This window comes from Barbus barbus, assembly GCF_936440315.1.
Source record: "Barbus barbus genome assembly, chromosome: 9".
Classification (NCBI taxonomy): Eukaryota; Metazoa; Chordata; class Actinopteri; order Cypriniformes; family Cyprinidae; genus Barbus; species Barbus barbus.
The window spans coordinates 15,240,219-15,260,977 of record NC_136737.1 but is presented as its reverse complement, the minus strand read 5'-3'; the positions used below and the strand labels follow the sequence as shown (position 1 = coordinate 15,260,977).

The following is a 20,759-nucleotide window of genomic DNA, read 5'->3' as shown; positions in this document are numbered from 1 at the left end:
GAAATGAATGCAAATCAGGGTAACCACATTTCACAGGGACCCATCAGGTCAATCCTGAAAGATCAGTCAGTTATGAAGAGACGAGGTACCTTAGCATAGCAGCTGAAGTCTTATGCAGATACTTGCAAGGGGAGCAAAGACATTATAACAAGAGCCCGACTGAACAATAAACAGCGCGGTCCCATTAAATCTCAGTCAGAGTGATGGAATAATATCACATGTCCATGGTGCACGTAGCTATTTAAACTACTTGGCAAGATGCCTTTGATGGGGATTTGTAGAGGTATACCCCTCCTGAGCCATTATTTTGACTTGAGTATTAACATCCAGAGTGTATCTAGTACAGATGAAGTAATCAAAGTCTCTCTTTCTTTTTCTGTTTCATCACTTTCTCACATCCCAATTTGCAGAACGACTCCTGGAGCGAGCTGTACTCCTTTGCCCTGTTCAAGGCCATGAGCCATATGCTGTGTATTGGGTACGGACGCCAGGCCCCTGAGAGTATGTCTGATATCTGGTTGACCATGCTGAGTATGATCGTGGGAGCCACCTGCTACGCTATGTTCATTGGCCATGCCACCGCCCTCATACAGTCGCTGGACTCTTCACGGCGCCAGTACCAGGAGAAGGTGGGTACTATGCTCCAAACACACACACACACACACACACTGAAACACCTGCAGATGACCTTCTTATGTGTCACCGTTTGTTTGATCTTGCCAGATCAAAGTCGGTACCTATCGTCTGTTTGAGAGGATGAAACTGCTCAGGCCAACTATCCCTTCGCCTGAGGATTCTGGGTATTCTCTGCAATCTGGTCTCCCTCTCATCTGATCAGTTGTCAGTCCCTCCCACTGCTTTAATTCGGTTTTCTTTGATTCCTAATCACGGCATCTGGTGCTTGTTTACACCTGCAACTCTAGCCTGCAACCCATGTCTTATCGTCACAAACAATTTGGTCACAAACTTCTTAACTATGTTCTGTTTCCATCGAGCAGATCCTTTCTGGAACCTCCTTTTTCCTAAAAATAGATAATCTTTTTGTTATTGCCATGTGCTTTAAAATAAAATAATGTTTTGGGATACCCTGTTTCAAAGAAATTTGATACCCACCTGAGTAAAAAGGCATGCATGTTCTTACATCTGACAGTGACATAGACAAGTCAGATAAAAGGGTCAGAAGTTTATTCTACAGGAAATGGGGTACAGCAGTTAGATGGACAGAACTGAGTTAAGCATATCTTAAAGTTTATCAGCAATCAAATTCAGTTTCAAATAGACCAGAGATCTTTCACCATGCTCCTGAAGACCTACTGTCTTGCAAAGTTTATTTCCAACCTGCTTCAACACCCCTGCCTGTGATTTTCAAGCAATCCCAAAGACCTGGATTGACTGGTTCAGGGGTGTTTGATTAGAATTGGAATGGGTCTCCTTGAGTAGTGTGAAGACTTCTGAAACAGATCTCAATCAGTCCTACCACTCTTTCTGGCACTCTTTTTTCCCTTTGTTTGCTCAAAATTCGCTCCGGCCTTTGGTTGAACCAAAAAGTTTACAAACTTTGGAAAGTCCACCTACAAATGGCTTACTTATAGTTGTTTCTGCACATCAAAGCTGGGATGGGAAGTAGTTGTTTCATATATAAAGCACATTTTAAAGGTACTAAAACGTTCGAAGGAATGATGTAATGCGGAGAATCCCAAAGGGACTTTCGGTGGAGTTCATCAAATCTCGCCTCAGGCGGCAGACTTTCCTCTTCATTAATCACTAGCAACCGAGCTGCTTGCCCTCAGATAAAAGAGCCTTTATGACAGCAGGGGAGAAGAACATGCTAAAGATACCAACAAAAGCCATTCTTTGCATGAGATAAAGGGCCCATAAGAGGCTGGTTTTACCCTCATGATCTAAAATAAACATGTAAGATGTTCCTTTGTGCCAAACTACACATTAAAATGTTGATGATTTTTGAGCACATTTTAGATCAAGGGGATCTCACTGGTGGAGAGGAAGAAGTGGGTTGTTGTGATGGTCACAAGTGTTTGCATGTCTAGAATAGCAGGAATGTATGCACACAGAAAAGCCATTACAAAAAGTAAAGGAAAGAAAGTTTTTGAGTGTAGTAGAGAATTCTTTTACAGACAAAAACATTTCTCACGCCTTTGCAACCTGATGAACAAACAGCACAATGTCCCTGTGTAGATCCCCCATAGTCCCATCACATGTCCATCTCCCGTGCTATGTAGAAACCAATGGATTGCCAGACAACGACAGATGAACGGGACATTAGCCATTATGTAACAAGCATAACATTGACTTTCAAACACCTGTTTAGGTCCAGCCTCTAACAAATGCTTGCATGGAGTAGAATAACACAAGTCTCAGATCCGTTTCTGTCAACTCTCGACATTACCGCACTACAGGGAATTGTGGTTGTACGTACAGGCCTGCTGAGATGTACAGATCAAGCTGTATCAATCGACCATTACACACCGCGGTCTCTGCTTAGATCAGTATGTTAGAATATTGATCACAGCGTTGTTTACAACATGAACTGTACACAAGAAAACATATTGACTGTTGATAGCATCATGTATGGAAACCACTTGAATAATATACTACAGTTCTTAGTCTTTTTGGCAATAATATACAGAAGAATTACAACTTTACCGTTGTAAGTGGTTCTTATCTTTGTGTAAGGTTGTGGAATACAGGGTTGTAGGGGTCACGCATCACGTTATTACCCAACGGTAAACCACCATAATCCTAGCTGCCATTGGATATCTATGGTATAAGTGTATCTGCTGACGGACTCAATGTCTATATGGAACGAAAGCTTGATATACGGTGCACATGCACACTTAGGCTTTCATCCCTCCTCCTTGGTGACTACGGTGACCTTGATGCTTTGGCAGATGGTCATGGGAAATATATCACCCCTGTATGTCATGGACAGAAGATAAACTGCCTGTCCTCTTAAAAAAAACAAACTGTGAACTGCCTGAAAATGTGGATTTCATCCAGTTAGCATGTGCGCTAACATTCAGTTCACAATTAATAGCTTGTTTCCACGTGCTTACTGGAGCTGTGCGATTTGCAAGCTAGCTTGGGTTAGAAGCAATTCTGTACATTGTACATTGCATGCAAACAGCAGTGAGTGAGCTATGGAAGAAAAAAAAATTCAGTTCAACTGTCCCTGAAAGGATTTTGATACCGGTATGTGTCAATTCAGCCATATTGGAAGGACAAAGTTGATTATGTCAACTATATTACGCAACATTGCATCACTTCTTTGATGACTTCTGTTAGGAAGCTTACACAGGCTAATCTGATCATCTACCTGTCCAGAGGTTTAGTGTAGATTACCAGATGTGTATCTTATTTTACTGTTTTTTTAGAAAGCCAAAAGTAGAAAGCCACATAGCTTTCTACTTTTCAGCCTACCTTTCATTCTTGCTTCCTTCATTTATTCTTCTATCCAGACTGATAGCCCAGGGAAGCTGAGTCACTGGAAGTTCAAGAGGGAAGAAAAGAAGCTGAGTAACTGAGTATAAACAGACCACAGTTTCCTGAGCTATAGACTCAGTCTGAGACCTGGTGCAATTAAAAACTTTCCTGAAGTGTTTTCAGTGCTAATACACAGACCTTGCCTGTACAGACTCAAACAGTGATTGCAACAAGGTCCAAATAATTGTCTTCACGTTTCAGCTTAACACCTTGTCTTACTTCAAGGCTGATTGAATGAACCAAAGAGAGGTGAAAATAGACTTCCTTGATCGAAAGGGTCAAAGCGTAAATTACAGAGTTTGTCGAGCTTGACGAGACAAGTGGGCACTGTTATTTGGAGGTGGCTAAATGTTGGTGTAAACACAGTAAACACAGGCGTTTATGATACTTTCTCGTGATCTTGAGTGTTTAATCACGGTTTTGTCAATGTTATACAGTGATTTGCACCACTATTGCATGTTAAACTTTAAGTATTTAAAATAATTCATGTTTTCAGTGCTAACATACCTCCTTTGTATGCTCATTACAGATGCGTCTTATTCCCAGTTATTTGCCTGTTGCAGTTAGCATTGTGCTATTACTACACGCAGAAAGAAATACAAAGTGGAAAGCAACCCCCTGGTTGTTTCTTTCGGTTGTGTGTGATTGTATAAATCCCTTATCCAATCATAATTAATTAAGATTGAATTAGATTATGATTTGGGCTGGATTACTGAAACAAAAGGTTTTCATGAAATGGGTTTATGATAGGGATTTCCACCCTGAGCTAATTAAAGTCAGTCACTGCACTTCCCATGATTCCCCACCCACTGCCAAAGGGACGATGAGTAACAGTGAGCATGCTAACACACACATGCCACATCTTCTGTATATAGGGCCTGTCTGCATCTGACAGGAATTGTAAGCTTTATTATGAGGCATTTTAAACCTTCAGCTCTGTTTTTGAAGATTAACAATGTCATTTGTCTCATTTCGCGACTATCTACAGAATAGGCTCATTGTTATTTAATCAGATCATTCAAGAATGAAAAAACAGAGCAATTTTTGGGAACATCTTGTCAGATCTGTTGAAGAATATGCCGCAAATGTCATGACAAGATCTACTGGTACATGTCTTTTCTTCTTCTCAACCTCTTTTCACTGGTCTGGCAAAGGTACAGCCACTTAAGAACCAGGTTTATCGCCAACATTTTGAGATGGTTCTAGATTGTCTTGGTTTCTGGGTTCTTTGATTCAAAAGTTGAGAAGATAACGGTTCTTTACATATTGTGAAGAAACTTTTTATTTGATAAGGCACTGCTATGGTTTTTAGCATGCACGCAGGAAGTATAACACTTTTTATGGTATAGTTCACTCACAAATGCATATTGTAGTCATTTTATCACCCTCACGTTCCAAATCTGTATGACTTACTGTCTTCTGTGGAACACAATAGAAAACTCTCTGAAGAACTGTTATTGTCCATATAATGAAAGTCAGTGGGGTCCAAAAATCATTGAAAGTGTTTTAAAAATCCCAAGCCATAAATATGACCAATAGTAACTGTGATTCTTTCTTTAGCAAACACCAATAATTAGTGAAAATACTTACAGAATCCCTCCATACAATGGCCTGTAAAACAGACAGCACCTGTCACTAACAAGTGCAACAGACTGCACCCTGTTAGTAGCTCGAGGATCGACCCAAGGCTTGTCAAGCAGAGCATATGTCACCGCGCACATACCGACAGTCATTATCCACATGCTTTTTCCTACCAACACCATCCATCTAGCTGGGAGGTCACTAAGGAGCATCACCCTTCCCCCACGTCATTATCCTGGTGTGCACATGACCTGCTGTAGTTGGGCTATGTTGGAATATGAGGTCTGAGAAACCACAGACGACGTCTCACCTTTAACACTGCTTTTGCAATAAGGTTCAAATTTAGCACACCCATGCACTGTAAATAGCCTCCCTTTTTGGTAATAAGTGTTTGATGGAATGTGAGATCTTGACTGCTTCAATGACAAGACATCAAAATATCCATCCATCCTGTTCCTTTTTGCAGGACATAAAAGTAATGTTTTTTCTTAAGTTAATTCAAGATATATTTTCATCTACATTAAATACTGAGTTATGAATTTTGAAAAAAAAAAAAAAATTGAATCATATGGAGCATGTGTTAAAAAATATTCAAGATATCATCTCTTATTAGTTCTAGAGTATAAATGTTGTTTACTAAAAACTAATGGCTGTTCTGCAGTAAGCCTGTGTTTTAAGAATCAATGATATGCTTTTGAATCATCCATAAATATATAATTTATGTAATCTAATTTCTACACAACATACATAGCCAAAACCATTTAATACAATAAATGTACTGTATATTCCTGTAACATAAACCAGAAAGCCATCACAACACAGACGATGATGCAGAGAAGGTTAACTACTGTGCTATGAATAGAGCTTATCGTCCGATTCATCATACTCTTCCTGCTTTGAGAACATCATATCATAATATACTCTTTAGTCTATGACAGCCACTGTAAGTAACTTCCGCAGGAACGCCCATACAGAAAAAACAAGCCTGGATGTTTAAATATTTACTTTAATCTGTATATAGTGATCCCTGTCAGCATATCACGTCTCCACAAAAGAGGCCACGTAGGATTGAAATGGGCAACCCACATGTCGGTGGTTGGAAATTTTGGGTCAAAAGTGTGTCCTGATTTGTCAGCTTAACATAATTTATCCTGTATCCTTTTTTCTTTTCAGTACAAGCAAGTTGAGCAGTACATGTCTTTCCACAAACTTCCGGCCGACTTCCGGCAGAAGATCCATGATTACTATGAGCACAGATACCAGGGCAAGATGTTCGACGAGGAAAGCATTTTGGAAGAACTGAACGAGCCGTTACGAGAGGTACCATTCAGCAGCAGAAAACAATACAACTCTAACAATAACTGATAATTTGCCTGACAGAAAACTCACTTCTGTATTTCCAGGAAATTGTCAACTTCAACTGCCGGAAGCTGGTGGCGTCCATGCCACTCTTTGCCAACGCAGATCCCAACTTTGTGACAGCAATGTTAACTAAACTCCGCTTCGAGGTCTTCCAACCAGGAGATTACATTGTTCGTGAAGGAACCATCGGCAAGAAGATGTACTTCATTCAGCATGGCGTAGTCAGCATCCTGACCAAAGGGAATATCGGCATGAAGCTCTCTGACGGCTCCTACTTTGGGGGTAAGAAACACACAGAAAGAATCATATTCATACAGAAACACATCAGTTTGAACATTATAATTGCAATATCACTACATACAGCCAAATGGATAAACTGTGCAAAGTTAAACTGTTTTGTTTTGACATCCTGTTAGCGTATATCAAAATAAAATTCACCACAGAGAATTCCGAAAAAACAAAAAAAAAAACAAATACAAAACAAAACACTAAGAAGTACTGAAGAACATTACATTAAAAATTTCCAAAGGCAGTAGAAATTCATTTTTTATGGAACAAAAAGGACTGTAGGAATTTGAGTTTACCTAAATTATACATGTCCTGAACAATAATAATAAAAAAAAATCATAGGAATTAAGTCAACTAAACTACTCATTATATTCAAATAATTATATTAGAATAACATTATAAATGACTTGCAGCCAAATGTTTTTCCAAGGTAAATTTTTTGTAAGGTTACATTTCCAACTGTTGTGACATTTTGGTGACACGTATTAAAATGCAACTTCAAAGTAAAAGGCCCAAGAAGAAATTATGTATTAAAAACATACAATTTTAATTTCCAAAGGAAGGCAGGACAACTGCAATAATAAAAGATGAAAGTATTAGGTTTCACTATTATACTTGATTATCATAATATACTACATGTTTACATTTCCTAATCAAAGAAAATCACTAAAGTCAATTAAACCACTCATCATTCCAAACCCATCACATTGCAATAAAATGACTTACAGCCAAATGTTTTAAGGCTAAACTGTTAGCTGTTAGCATATATTTGAATGCAATTTCAAAGTAAAAGTCCCATAAATAAATTATGTAAAAACAAAATACTTCAAAAGTTCCAATTAGAATTCCAATTGGAATCCTGCTGTTCACATTCCTTTACTATTTTTGATACAGATAAAAAGCCTTTATGGTTTGTGTTCAAAATTGAGAAATTGAAATGGTTTACAATCATATCATTGCTCCATCTGAAAGCCTAACAGCTCACTTGCACTGGAATACAGTGATAAATACCACTGACATTTGAACATGACTCCTTAGTTTCTCCCTCCAGCGAGCTTTGTCCCATTTAAGATGCTTCCCCCTTTGAGGGGCTTGCGTTGGTGATCCAGAAAAAAAAGACAATGCCTTTTCCAGAGTCTTTAGGGCACGGTCTGGGAGCAGCAAGGAGCAGAGTTCACCGAGGCTGCGACTATACCAGGAGCCAGAGGCACTGCAGAAGGGCCACAGATAAAGAACAAATGTGGCCAATTTATAACACCTAATTAGTGGAGCAGAACAGCAATGGCAGAGCAATTTATAATACCGAGAGATTCCCTTGCCAAAAACAATTACACTGTACCTTTTACAATGCATGAATGAGAGGGGCTTATTCATGATGCCAGACTGATTTGTCATGGTATTCAATACAGATTACAGCATTTCTGCTTTTTAACATAACGTAAATAAAAAGCCCATATTCTGTTCATAGTATTCAAATGCAATGCATTTTTACAATGTTAAGGTTTTAAAGGGATAGTTCACTAAAATATATATTAAGATAACATATATTTTGAAGCATGTTTCAACTGCTTTTGTCCATTCAATGAAAGTCATTTTCAGACGACTGCATTTTTCAGTATATTATTACGATACACTTTTCTTGGGCCGTAGGGTTGAATTGCACCAAATTACACCTATTAACCATTGAAAAAACAAATATAAAAACAGACTTTAGGTTACCTTGAAAATAGCATGGCCATTTGATTCAGTTAATAGCATAAGCCACTATAGATGCTATATACTGTGACCACGTCACAGTCAACCCAAACTGGGCATGTTGTGAAAATGTGATTTTTGACAGACTGCTGTTTTTGCAGGGTTATTATTAGAGGTACAAATCTGACTTTTTTTTGACAGTGCATAAGTTCTGGTTCAGTTGTATCATTCAATCAATTTAGCTTTCAAGCCAGTGCCCTTGTTAGTACACAATTCATGTGTATTAATCAGTTTTTGAGCCCTAGAATTTGAAAGAATGTCACATGTAGTATTTAACAAGAAGCTGTGCGTGCCAACTTTACAAAGGCTTGTCAAAAAGGCACGTTGCCAAAAAAAAGAGAGAAAAACTTCAAAGATCAAATGAGCTGCACCAACAGCTAGAGCACTAGAGGAAAATGCAGTCCACAAAATGACTTATTTAAATTCTACACATTTCAATGAAATACAATAACCAGTGCAAAAAAGAACACATTCTTAATCAGTATTTCTGTATTTTCCAAATAAATTATATATAAACATCCTTTAATCTCCTTAAAAACATTAATTTAATTTTAAGAAATAAATACATTTTGGTAGATTATTGAATAAATAATAATAATAAAAAAAAACTTCAACAGTTGCAAATATGGTAAGCCTTTTCAGTCAGTGACAGGATCTTACCTCTTCATAATGCCGAGTTTGACCTTCCTCTCAGAAAGAATAGACATAGTCAGGAGACAAAGCAAACTGACAGGTCCTCTACAGTTACATTTTCTGGTTTCAGCTCCAGTGGTGGTGAAATTTTGCCGTGTTCTTTCAAAAAGAAAGAGAAAAGACAGAAAACTAAATGATGATGATTATTATGCTGATGTTTGGGATACTGTTCACAAGAGAACATTAGTTCCGATGATGTTTTGATTACCTACTTTAACATGCCAAAATGAACACATGGTCTGGTTGGTCAGGTCTGTCTTTTTGGATGTTTTTAGAGGGTTTTTTGGCCTTTGTCCACAGGTCAGACTAGGAGAGCAGCTGGCCGACCAGCCAAACCAGCTAAACATTAGCTAAGACCAAAGTTCCTGAAGAAAAGCTGCTTAAACCAATGTTGTATGATTGAACTTGGTCTACTAGCATGGCCAAGTTGGTGTTCAGCTGGTCTCCCAACTGAGTGCCAGAAACCACTAAAACAACAATCCTGTCTAGCCTGACATGTCTGGGAAACCAGCTAAGATGAGCAAACCATCTTAAGCCGCTTTTCCACCGAAATTACCTGGAACAATTTGTAACCAGGAACTTTTTTCCCCCCAGACCTGTTGCTGTCTGCATTTCCAGCGAGGTCTAAAGTACAGAGAAGATTAGGCAAATAGTCTGGTGATGTAGGTCTACGCTACAAAGTATGCAAATTTGGGACTTGCATCCTTGGTAGTTCGGACTTCGCAAGTTTGACTCGGGAGTGTGAACTCCTGCGGACGGGATGATGCAAGTCAGCTAATTCTGCAAACAGCAGCATACTTGATAACATCAGTCATCTCACCTTGGCTACTGCAATTTTCTCACTGTATTTACAGTAAGATGAAATATGATATCAAAGATTACCTGTTAGATTTACCCAAAACGAATGACATCTTATGTTTAACCACTACAGAGACATCAGAGCCAGTGGCAAATGTCAGAAGGACTAGCCGAGGTGAGGCTGCTCTCATCGGGATACAGGAACACTGATCGCGTGGAGTTTACGTTTCCGAAATCGGCAAAGCATATTTTCAAATAGGCGCTGGCTTTATAAATAAACAGCAGATTTGAGATTTAAACAACTACATTCTTGCCTGAAATACTTTTAAAACTACATTTCATGACACAATAACAGTAATATTTAAAAAAAATTATGCAAATATGTTGGTTGAAATACAGTGCTGCATGAACTCAACCAATCAGCATGCTCAGCGCCCAAGTCCCGTCACCAAAGTTCCGGACCTTTGAAAAAGTACTACCTCGTGAGCAGGGACTTTCTGAGGAGAACATTTTTACCCAAAGCTTTATTTAGATCCTGGTTCCTGCAGTGGAAACACACAGAGTACCGTTCCAAAGTCCCTAGTTCCTGGGGAAAGTTCCTGCGGTGGAAACGGGGCTTTAGGCTGTTTTTTTTTTCCCATCAGGCCAAGCCAGCCTTTACTGGTCTTAGTTGGTCACCCAGCTTGACAACTACTGAAGACCTATCTGAAACCAACCAAGACCAGCAAACAATTAGGTTGGTTTAAGAAGGTACAGTATGTCGGTGCCAACAGCTATGTGGGCAACACGCTGGCATACTGCTACGCTACAGGTGTCCCAAGTTCGAATCCCGACCTTTCCTGATCTATGCCCTCTCTCTCTCTCTCTCCCACTTCCCTTCCTGTCAGCTCTAAACTGTCCTATCATAATAAAGGCAAAAATGCCAAAAATAAATCTTACAGATACAACACCAGGTCCAGCCAACCTTTGGTGGTTTGTTGGTCTTAGCTGGACTCCCAGCTTGACAAGTATTAAAAACTCAAATAAAACCAACTTATAATCGAGACCCACAACCATGATATGTCCTGTTAATTTTCAGAGATCTGCCTGTTGACCCGTGGAAGACGAACCGCCAGTGTGCGGGCAGACACCTACTGCCGACTATACTCGCTCTCCGTGGACAACTTTAATGAAGTACTGGAGGAGCATCCAATGATGAGGAGAGCATTTGAGACAGTGGCCATTGACCGCCTTGATCGAATAGGTAAGTCGCCTAGAGAGTAAAATCAGTAGCATTAATATGTAGCATTGTGCCTATAAGAAAATAACCATGGTAATACTATAGTACTCCCCCAGTGGATTTTGATTTTGTGTTAGAGGCATTACTTGTACACAGCCCAGAATCCATGTGTTTGGATATCCATTGGTCACATCTGTGGGTAGATTTGAGTCCCCTCCAAAATTTGTTTGTCTTCAACTCGATTGTTTTGCCATCTTTGGCTTGTGTCCTGAGCACATAAACACGTAATTTGCCACGAGAGGCAGGCCAGCTGCCCTCCTCACCCCTCTCAGCATCCTCTTTCCTTATCTCCCAAGGTCAGTGGGCTGCTGATGTCACTCTCTGTCACATGACCACCTCAGTTGTTTACATATTGGCCATGCAGCCACCTCACTCGCCGCTGTTGCCATGACAGCCAGATTCCATAAATGATCAGTTCAGTTTACGGAGGAGTTCAGACCACAGATGCTTTGCAGAAGAACATCCGCTACCACAGCCTCACATTCAATGACCTGCTGCAACGTCAATGTTGGCTGTTAATTTTAAGAACATCAGAAGTGACTCAGTTGTTTATTTACTATGGGAATAGAGAGGTTCAGTCAGGACGTCAATTTGTAGGCTTACCAGAAGGCTAATTCGCCACGGGCTCCCTCAGTAATTTCCTATGGGTTTTTAAATAAAGTTCTGAAATAAGGTTACTTGAAGAGAATTTCATGTTTTTTTTCATACCTGAATCATGAAATTTGAAACCATAATGTGCTTAAAAAATATAAGTTGCTACATAATAGCAATACATCTTGTTAGCTCACAATGGTTTCAAAACTCACCTTTGATGTATGGTTTTATGTTGTACAACAGAAAGTAAAAGCCTCTTCGAATAATGTGTAACTTTATTTGTACGTATAAATTCTGATATTCCCCACAACATGATAATGCTAATAATGCTAAAAAATGCTCATTCTCCTGGGTTTTAGGATGACAAACTGAACAGCTCTATTCAACATGACAAAATCTCAGCGCTAAACATGATGAATGCCATAAATCTGTGCCACACATTGCGTGATATGCAGCACATAGCTGTGGATGTGGAAGATAGCTTGGTGAAATTGCATGCTCAAACCACGAGTGATAGTTCTAAGTGTTATTTGTATGTGGTACTGGAGACGGAGGTGAGAGAAATTGAAGGTGATGTTGGGGCCCCGCCAGCAGGAGCTGTGCAAAGGATGTCATTTTAGCTGCAAATTGTCTTGTTAGCAGCAGGGTGCAGGTGATAGGCATGTGCCATGTCGGGAGTTCGTGTTAGCGCTACCGTGACTCAGCACAACGGCACCAGTGCTAGACATTATAGCTTTCCTCTCACTGGAAATCTCAGCAGGGCTCTGGGGTTGTTGTTCACAGAGAACTGGTTGACCCATCAGTCTGAAAAAGCAGTCATCAGAAAAAACTACAGGAGTCCACTGAGTAAAGTGCAAACATCCATCTGAACAAGTTCAGTCAACACAGTCAAACCAAAAGACAATACTAGAGGTGTGCAAAACCACTTATTTTTTAAAAATAAATAGCATAATTATGCTGGTTTGGGGTTTGCCTCACCCCGATTGGACACGTTTCTTAGAGGCCATTTAAATAAGATACACTCTTGTGTTCAAAAACAGCAAGAGGGAGCACAGTGGATTGGAACATAAAACAGTGATCCTGAGACACGTTCTTGTGTTTTTTTTTACCTTGACAGACCATCTTTCTAGACAACCTCAACAATCAGAAGGGAAAGTTAGGACAATACTAAGGGCCCGACTAGAGGCCCAAACATGATTTCTACTGAGGGGGACAAACCCATAATGCACCCCACACCCCCAATATGCTGTTCAGGGGGCCCAGAAACTATAGCGGCACCCCTGGTCCCATCCTCTTCCTAGACAACCACTTTCCTGCAGAGTTTAGTTTCAACACACTTAAGTTTTTTGGTGGCTCAGATGTGTTAGGAATACAGCTAAACTTTGCTTGATCCAGGAGGAGGATTCGACACCCCAGGACTAATTGACTGTTTGACCACTGTAATTTATCCTTTATCCACATTGCGCAAGTCTAGCAAATTTCCATTACATTTCAGCACCATATAATCACGTCACCTGGAAAATGAGACAAAGATTAAGTGTATTATGTTGTTTTAGATTGAGCTAGTGCTTCACTGTGTCTGACAATTACTAAAAGCACTGAGCCTAATGGAGTAGACTGGTGGTTCTCAATTCTGGTCCTTTTTGTATTTATCTCATCACTGCAGACATTTGTTCTATTTGACTCTAAGTGCCCTGTGAAGTGGACATCATAGGATATACCGCCATGATTTCCCTGTTGAAAAAACCCCCAGCATATGCTGGTTAGGTATGTTTTGAAGCATGGCTGATGGTTTGAGCTGGTTTAAGCTGATCATGTGCTGGTCCTAAGCTGGTCCTGAGCAGGAGCTAGTTGCTTAGGACCAGCACAAGACCGCTTAAACCAGCAACCATGCTTCAAAACATACCTAACCAGCATATGCTGTTTTTTTCAACAGGGTCCAGTTCGAAGGGAGCAGGTATGTTCCATTCAGAGGGCATTAAAGTGTATAAGACATGATTTTAAATTGTATTTATTTCCAGTGGTATATTATGTCACAGTTCTCTGTTTAATGGATTTCCCGTGTTCAGGGAGTAGGGTGCAAATAACACTTTGTACGGACCCTGTCAATCGGAACACAGTTCATGCATAGAGCTCACTTCTAACAAGCTGGTTGTCTGAATCGGGTGTGTTAAATAAGAGAGACATGCAAAATATGCAGAGCGGTGGTACGCGAGGACTGGAATAGAGAACCATTGAAGTAGAGTGTAATGGGTTCACTATAATAAGAATTAAACATTTAGGTTGTTGGTAATATTACTCTTAGACATCCTTTACTGCAGTATTCATACCTAGTTAACATATGTGTATTCAATGCTGGCTCTAAACTGCACAAAGAAAGCTATAACTGGCCATCATCTGTACCTTTCAGGCAAGAAGAACTCCATCCTGATGCACAAAGTACAACACGATCTTAACTCTGGCGTCTTCAACAACCATGAGAATGAGATGATCCAGGAGATTGTGAAGTACGATCGGGAAATGGTTAAACTGGTTAAACAAGGGGACACGCAAAGGCCCAGGGCCATGTCCATGACTCCTTCAACTCACGGGAACATGTTTGCACCTTCTAGTCAACCCTCTACAAGTTCTGCCATTGCTAGCCTTCAGCAGGCTGTTGCCATGAGCTTCTGTCCCCAAATGAGCAACCCTCTAGTGGGTTCTGGGGCAGTGCAGTCTCCCCGCATGGTTCGGCGCTTCCAGGTGGTCCAAAGCCAGACGCCCCCAGGCTCCCAGTACTCCACCTTAGCCCTAGCCTCTGCCCTCGCAAGCACACCTGTCCACAACCCTCTGGCAACTGCTGGTCGAATGCTCCAGTATGGTTCTAGCCCTCCAGGTGCACCCTCGGGCTCCCAGTTATCCCTTGTACAGCAGCACGTCCCCAGTCCCACACATCGACCACCAGTCCCCAGGAGCAGTCTAAGCCAGGACGCCCGAACCCTATCTGCCTCCCAGCCATCCTTACCCCATGACATGGTGCAGCCAGTTGCCCCAAGCCCTCCCCAGTCCACCAGAGTCTCCTCCACTTCCATTGGTCCCCCTCAGAACCTCCCAGGCCCTGCTGGTCTTAGAGGAAGTATCCCACCAAGAATGGCACTACCCCATCAAATGTCTGTAGGTGCATTTCCTCCTGCCTCCCTCCCTCATACGAGACCCATCTTGGATTCAGGACTGCCCAAGAAGGATTCAATAATCAGTCTCCCAGAAACTGAACCACATCACATCAGATCTAGATTATCGTCAAATTTGTGACCACAATAGAGTTGGTGGGCTCCGTCTGGGTCAGGAACATGTGGACTCTCTTTCACCAAGTACTATTCCCGACCCCCTGTCACACGTTTGAAATTTACTCTCAGAATGTATGTGGTGTGACTGGCCACAAGGGCAAACAAACCCTCGAGACTTGCTAGTATAAAATGAACATCTGTATCATTCTTACGACGATTGGACCTTTTCCATTTTACCTATGATATAAACATCAATGTAGCTTCCACCCTCACAATTTGCCTCTTTGAAATGTTTTTCTTTATTGTAGCTGTTCACAAAGATTACAAATGTACCACTCCCTTTTATATACTGTAGTTCAAACGATGCAAACTGATGTGTCTGAATACCGGTACTTAGCAGTTTGCTTCTAATCACAATGTAGGAGCTTTCTTCCCTCTTCTCAACGTGAACCGGCTAGACAATAGATATTTAACCTATAATGCACAATATTAGAATTGTTATAGAAAAAAAAAAATGTATTCAATGGCTCAAGAGTCCCAAATTGGTTTTGAAACGGGATGTATTCTTACTGGAACTGCTGTCCATGTGTTTGTCTTATTCCTTCAGACCAAAGTTGGCTCAAAGGAAAATGTTAACATGAGATGACATGTAAAGGTGTGTCAAATGAAATGAAAGGATAAAAACAAATATAATTTCATTGCCTCGATTTTGACTAAAAATACTGTGTGTGTGACCATACGTGTGTGTTTTTCTTAGCTGTCCCACAACAGAGCACATTTCACTTGATTTAGCATTGGGACAATTAAATGAATCAACAGTTTCCTAATTAAGGTTCATGGAAGTGAATACCACATAAATTTCAAGCTAATTATTCTGCTGAAGTACGAAGTTTAAGGACAGGGAGACTCATTTGCCCTTATCTGGCGCATTCAAATGCATTTAAGTCTTAATTACAAAGGACTTAAGTAGCTTTGTTCTCAAAGGTCAGATTTCATAATTAATGAACTATTTATTTAAAAGATTATGGCTTTGTTCTGTTTGTGGAAATCGTCCTGCCTCACAAATAAAGCGCATGAATATGACTTAATGCTCAAAGCCTAAGCAGTTGAGGGGGACTGCACATTTTAGAAAGCTAGTGAGGTTATGCAAGCAAGTATATTGACGGTGATGACTTCTAAAAAAGACCAAAGTGGGCAGATGGTTGAAATTAGCATCAGACTGTTTGTATGCAGGGTGTAAAGTTAATTTTTGATGACTTTGAATAGAATCATAATGTATTTCCCTTGTAAAAACAAATTTTTAAATGATTCCATGTGGACTTTTCTGTGCACAAACCAGTGCTGTCCCATAAGCGGATTAAAAAAACCTTATAGCTGCTTTTAATGATATCCTCAGTTTTATGTTGCACCAAAAACAGATGTTGATTTTATTCAATATATGCCAAGTGTTACTTTTCTGCCAAATTCTATGTAATATTTCAAGCAATAAAGTTTACAGTGTGTCCATAAGAAAATAATATTTGTCTCAGTTGGAGTTATCATTAACAATACACACGTTCCACAAAGTACCATTAAGTTATACTATGGATTATGGTAGAGGAAAAAATGTTTTATGATGACATTTTTGTTTGAAGGGGATGTTAACTTTTACAACTCTGCATACATTTGATTTATCATCATTTATCCATACCATCTGTGGTTATTTTTTCATGACTATATTTATTAAAGATCCATGTTTTTAGCAGAGGTTCTGCGGTTTTGTTTGAATAAACTTTCAAAACATCTTGTGATGACGCTACTTAACAAACAGTGTTCCATTAATTAGGATGTTACCAGAGCCTGGGGTTGTTTTGCAGCTTTGCGTGAATTAAAGGAGTATAATGATGGGATCAGGGTCAAATTTATTTAATGTTTAATGTAACTTAATTGAGTTCATTACAGCAAGTCTACGATGTTTGGTCCAGCATAGCTGAAATACAATTTTATTTGCTTAGGATCCTAAATAGAAGTAAACCACAGCACCATCTCTCGTCACCAGCTATAATCTTCCACAAAAATGTGCAAATCTCATTTAAACAAAATGTTTTCCCAAGTACCCGTTGTGTTTTTGCAGTCATACTTTCCCCTGAGAGCCTGTCTGATGTCTAAGCTGACAGTTATTAAGGTTTCAACACAATTTTGCGTTTGTCAGACAAGCCACCGTAAAAGAAGCAAACTTTAGACTTTTGCCAAGTGCTCCTGTATGTAAGTTCCACTCGTGAACTTTCTCTGAATTGACAGCATGTCAGCATGTTCAACTTGTGGTCAGTCTACTCAAGATTTTGAAAGATGTGACATGGTGAACCCTTGAGAGGCATCTTTCCCTCAGAAGGCATCTCTGTGACCGCTTCAATCAATCCACTGTTGAGCACACAGAAAATATTTATATTTTCTTGCATATGTATCGTGCATTGAAAAAAAAGAAACTAGAATTTTCAAAAAAGATTTCTTGGCGAAAAATTAAAAATATGTTTTAAAGATTTTTTTTAAAACAGAGAAACAAGAAGAAAACAAAAACAAACCAAAACCCACAATTCTGAAGTGCATTACATTTTTTTTTTCTTTCTGGCATGCAGTCATCTTTCAGTTCCATTAGTAATGTTTGGGACACAGGAAGCAGTAACCACATCAACTGGGAAATAATAATGAATTCATCTAAATGACTGCATCTAAGCCCAGCTGGCTTTTATCTCTATTTAAGTCAGAACATCTGAGATGGCCACTTCAGTCATTGGGCTAAAATATATCTGCTCATCTCATGTCCATCCATGCGTGTCTTACAAGAGAAAGTTGTCTATTCTAGCCCTATTACAGGTACCTAATAAAGCAAAAAGCTTTGATTTTATTGTAGGATGCTGTTGGGCATGGCAACAAGCGTCAAAAAGTGGCAACAGAAATATAAAGTTTACTTCATTAGACAAATAGTTCATTTTAAAACAGCTTCAAATGCGGTTCTTCCAATAGATGCAAATATCCGTTGCATAAAATTGTAGGCTATTATGCATTCATTCATCAATTTCTATGCAGTAGTCCACTATGATGGTTTAGCAAAGTGATTTACATGATTAGAAAAGTGCCGCGTCTTTAAGAAAAGTACGTTCTTCTTGTTGGCCATTGCTTCAAGTGACTTCTCAGACTGTTTCTAGAGAGTTTGAGCCATCTTTTGAATGATTAAGTGGAGAGTTTCATCCAATCACTAGATTCAAGAGCAATCTTCATTCTTTTGCAGAGAAATCTGGATAATGACTAGAATCTCTGGCTGAAAAAAGCAAAACAAGAAATGACTTGTGGTTCAGTGGTTTAGATGATTCAATACTGGATGGATTCAGCTAAGGATTCTGTTTAAATGATCAGAATCAGTTCATACGAGTCAATCATATCACACTGGTAACTGTGCTTTAGAAAGACATCTGAAGATATCTGAATTACAATGCAAAATCAACTCTGATTAGCAGTAAATTGAAACTGTTATTTTTGAGTGATTCATAAAAAGAATCAGTTCCTATAAGTCAAACTCAACTTGGTTAAGTACACAAAACATTTCTTGCTTCGTTTCAAGTAAAGCAAGACATGATTTGTAGTTCAGTGAATCAGAGAATAGGATTTTTTTAAGTTTAGCTAAGAGTTTAAATGGTTCAAACAGGGTTTGTGAATATTTTTGAGCGAATCATACACTGTTGGTTCCCAGCAGGCACATAACGGTCATAAGCAATTGATATTTGGTTAAATTTGGGTTGCGACATCTGGTGACCAAAATTCAATGTCAATTCAACGTCTAAAGTCAATTTGATGTCCAATACTGACGTCAGCTCACGTTGATATTTGTTGTTTTTAGGTTATGGAACCAAAATCCAACATTAAGTCAATGTCAAATTGGCATCAAATACCGACGTCAACCAAAATGCAACATCTATCCAACGTCAACCTGGTGTTATTGACGTCCTTTGCCTGCTGGGTTGTGCTGTAGAACAATGTGCATTGTGAATCATATTACTTGTGGTTCAGTGAAAGATTAATGATTTAAACAGTCTTTTTTAGCAATTCATTAAAAGAATCAATTTATAAGAGTCACTTGTTCGTGAAATAACATTACACTGGTGGTTCCAACAAACACAATTCTGGTAAGTACACAAAACAAGAATTGACTGGCGAATCGACAAATCAGATGATTCTGTAACACTAACAGATTTAAGAATTTATTAAGCTAAGGATTCTGTTTGAATTATTGTTTCTTCTTATTGATTTACTTCATAAGAGTCACTTTTTTGTGAATCGTATTACACAGGTGGCTGTGCTGTTCAACGTGTTTATCTGATCGCACTGCAAACTCAACTCGGGTAAAATTGAATTTCTTTCTCCTGTAAATTGTGGAAACATTGGCCGTTAAGTGTCTTAAAACATTATGTGGCGGCAAACAGCTTTAAGCCCATGAGCTATTATTATTGTAAGGGCAACTTCCCACGCAGAGGATGTTTGAGATGTCAGGAAATGAGCAGGTCTGTTGACGTCAATTCTCATGTAATCAAGTGTAGCCTTGCATTGGATTGTTTTTTTTTCGCATTGCCCTTTGTAATAAAACACTTTCAAAATCCAGAAAACAGAAAGAAAGCTGTTGAAGCAAGCTATCGGGTCTTGAAATTTCAATAACAATTAACCTTTCGCAGACCCAGAGTGCAAAAATATCGACTTTTATTTCTCGCCGAATGCCATGTGGACATTCTCCGACAAGCACCCAACGGATCAAAATGTCTTTGATCATAAAACACAATCATTTAAGTGCTCTCGAGTCCTTAAAAAAAGAACGGCACAAGGTCAGACGTCATCCAAAGTTTTCCCAAAATACTCCTAAAGGTGCTCTATTATTATAAATATCCTCACGTTTCTTTGCTGGCTGTGAATGCGAGAGCCGCCAGCTGTGGGGGGATGCTGGGAGTAAATCATATCCAAGTGGAAATGTCAGAGAGGGCCTTTCAGACAGGGCTGCTTTGAAATCGATGAGAGCCAGAATCATGTGGTTAATCAGTTAGCACTTAGGAGTGAAGGAGCGGATCAGAGCCCCGCTGAGAGATACCGAGAGGAGATCCTCGCACCCGCACACAAGAGCGACTCCTGCTGTTCGCCTCTGCCAGAACTCTGCTTCAGTGCTTAAGTGATGTCTTTATGATAATATGACAAGACAGACACACACACAAACTCGCTCACGCACACTCACTTCTCTACCAGATAGACCAATCCAGTCTCAATCACGCGCACTTTTTTGATGTAGTAAAAAGCAGCAATTTGTTTTGATGAGGTCTGTGGAGGGCTCTCAGCCTCCTGATGAAAGCTGTCCGTCAGCTCACGATACGCTCCTCAGCTGAAGAAATACACTGATTCTTTCACCTTTTCCAGGTCGAAATCACCTACAAGAGAGAAATGACATGATTACGGTCTTTTAGGTTGGAATATGTAACAATGAAAACAGAAGAGTTGATTTTAGCACACATTATGAAGTCATTTAATCCATCAGTATACACAAGAGCCAGATACCAGAGTACATTTTATTTAGTAATTATACAGCTTTTTATAGCTTTGATATGAAGTCTACTGTATATAGATTAAGT

At 39.6% G+C, this 20,759-nt stretch overlaps 2 protein-coding genes across 2 annotated transcripts in view; one reads left to right on the top strand and one right to left on the bottom strand.

The window, feature by feature from the left end:
- Positions 1-15,615, top strand: part of LOC306875227 (potassium/sodium hyperpolarization-activated cyclic nucleotide-gated channel 2-like) — a gene marked incomplete at its 5' end in the record, with an annotated part of 29,290 nt that extends 13,675 nt beyond the window's left edge. Inside the window, 5 exons of the mRNA XM_079425698.1 lie at positions 411-629; positions 6,256-6,402; positions 6,486-6,726; positions 11,057-11,221; positions 14,262-15,615. Coding sequence (XP_079281824.1) covers positions 411-629; positions 6,256-6,402; positions 6,486-6,726; positions 11,057-11,221; positions 14,262-15,142 — 1,653 coding nt within the window. The 3' untranslated portion in view covers positions 15,143-15,615. The remainder of the gene's footprint in view (positions 1-410; positions 630-6,255; positions 6,403-6,485; positions 6,727-11,056; positions 11,222-14,261) is intronic.
- A 2,114-nt stretch (positions 15,616-17,729) lies between these two features.
- Positions 17,730-20,759, bottom strand: part of LOC306875575 (DNA-directed RNA polymerase, mitochondrial-like) — a 56,095-nt gene continuing 53,065 nt past the window's right edge. Inside the window, exon 20 of the mRNA XM_079426248.1 lies at positions 17,730-20,558. Coding sequence (XP_079282374.1) covers positions 20,509-20,558 — 50 coding nt within the window. The 3' untranslated portion in view covers positions 17,730-20,508. The remainder of the gene's footprint in view (positions 20,559-20,759) is intronic.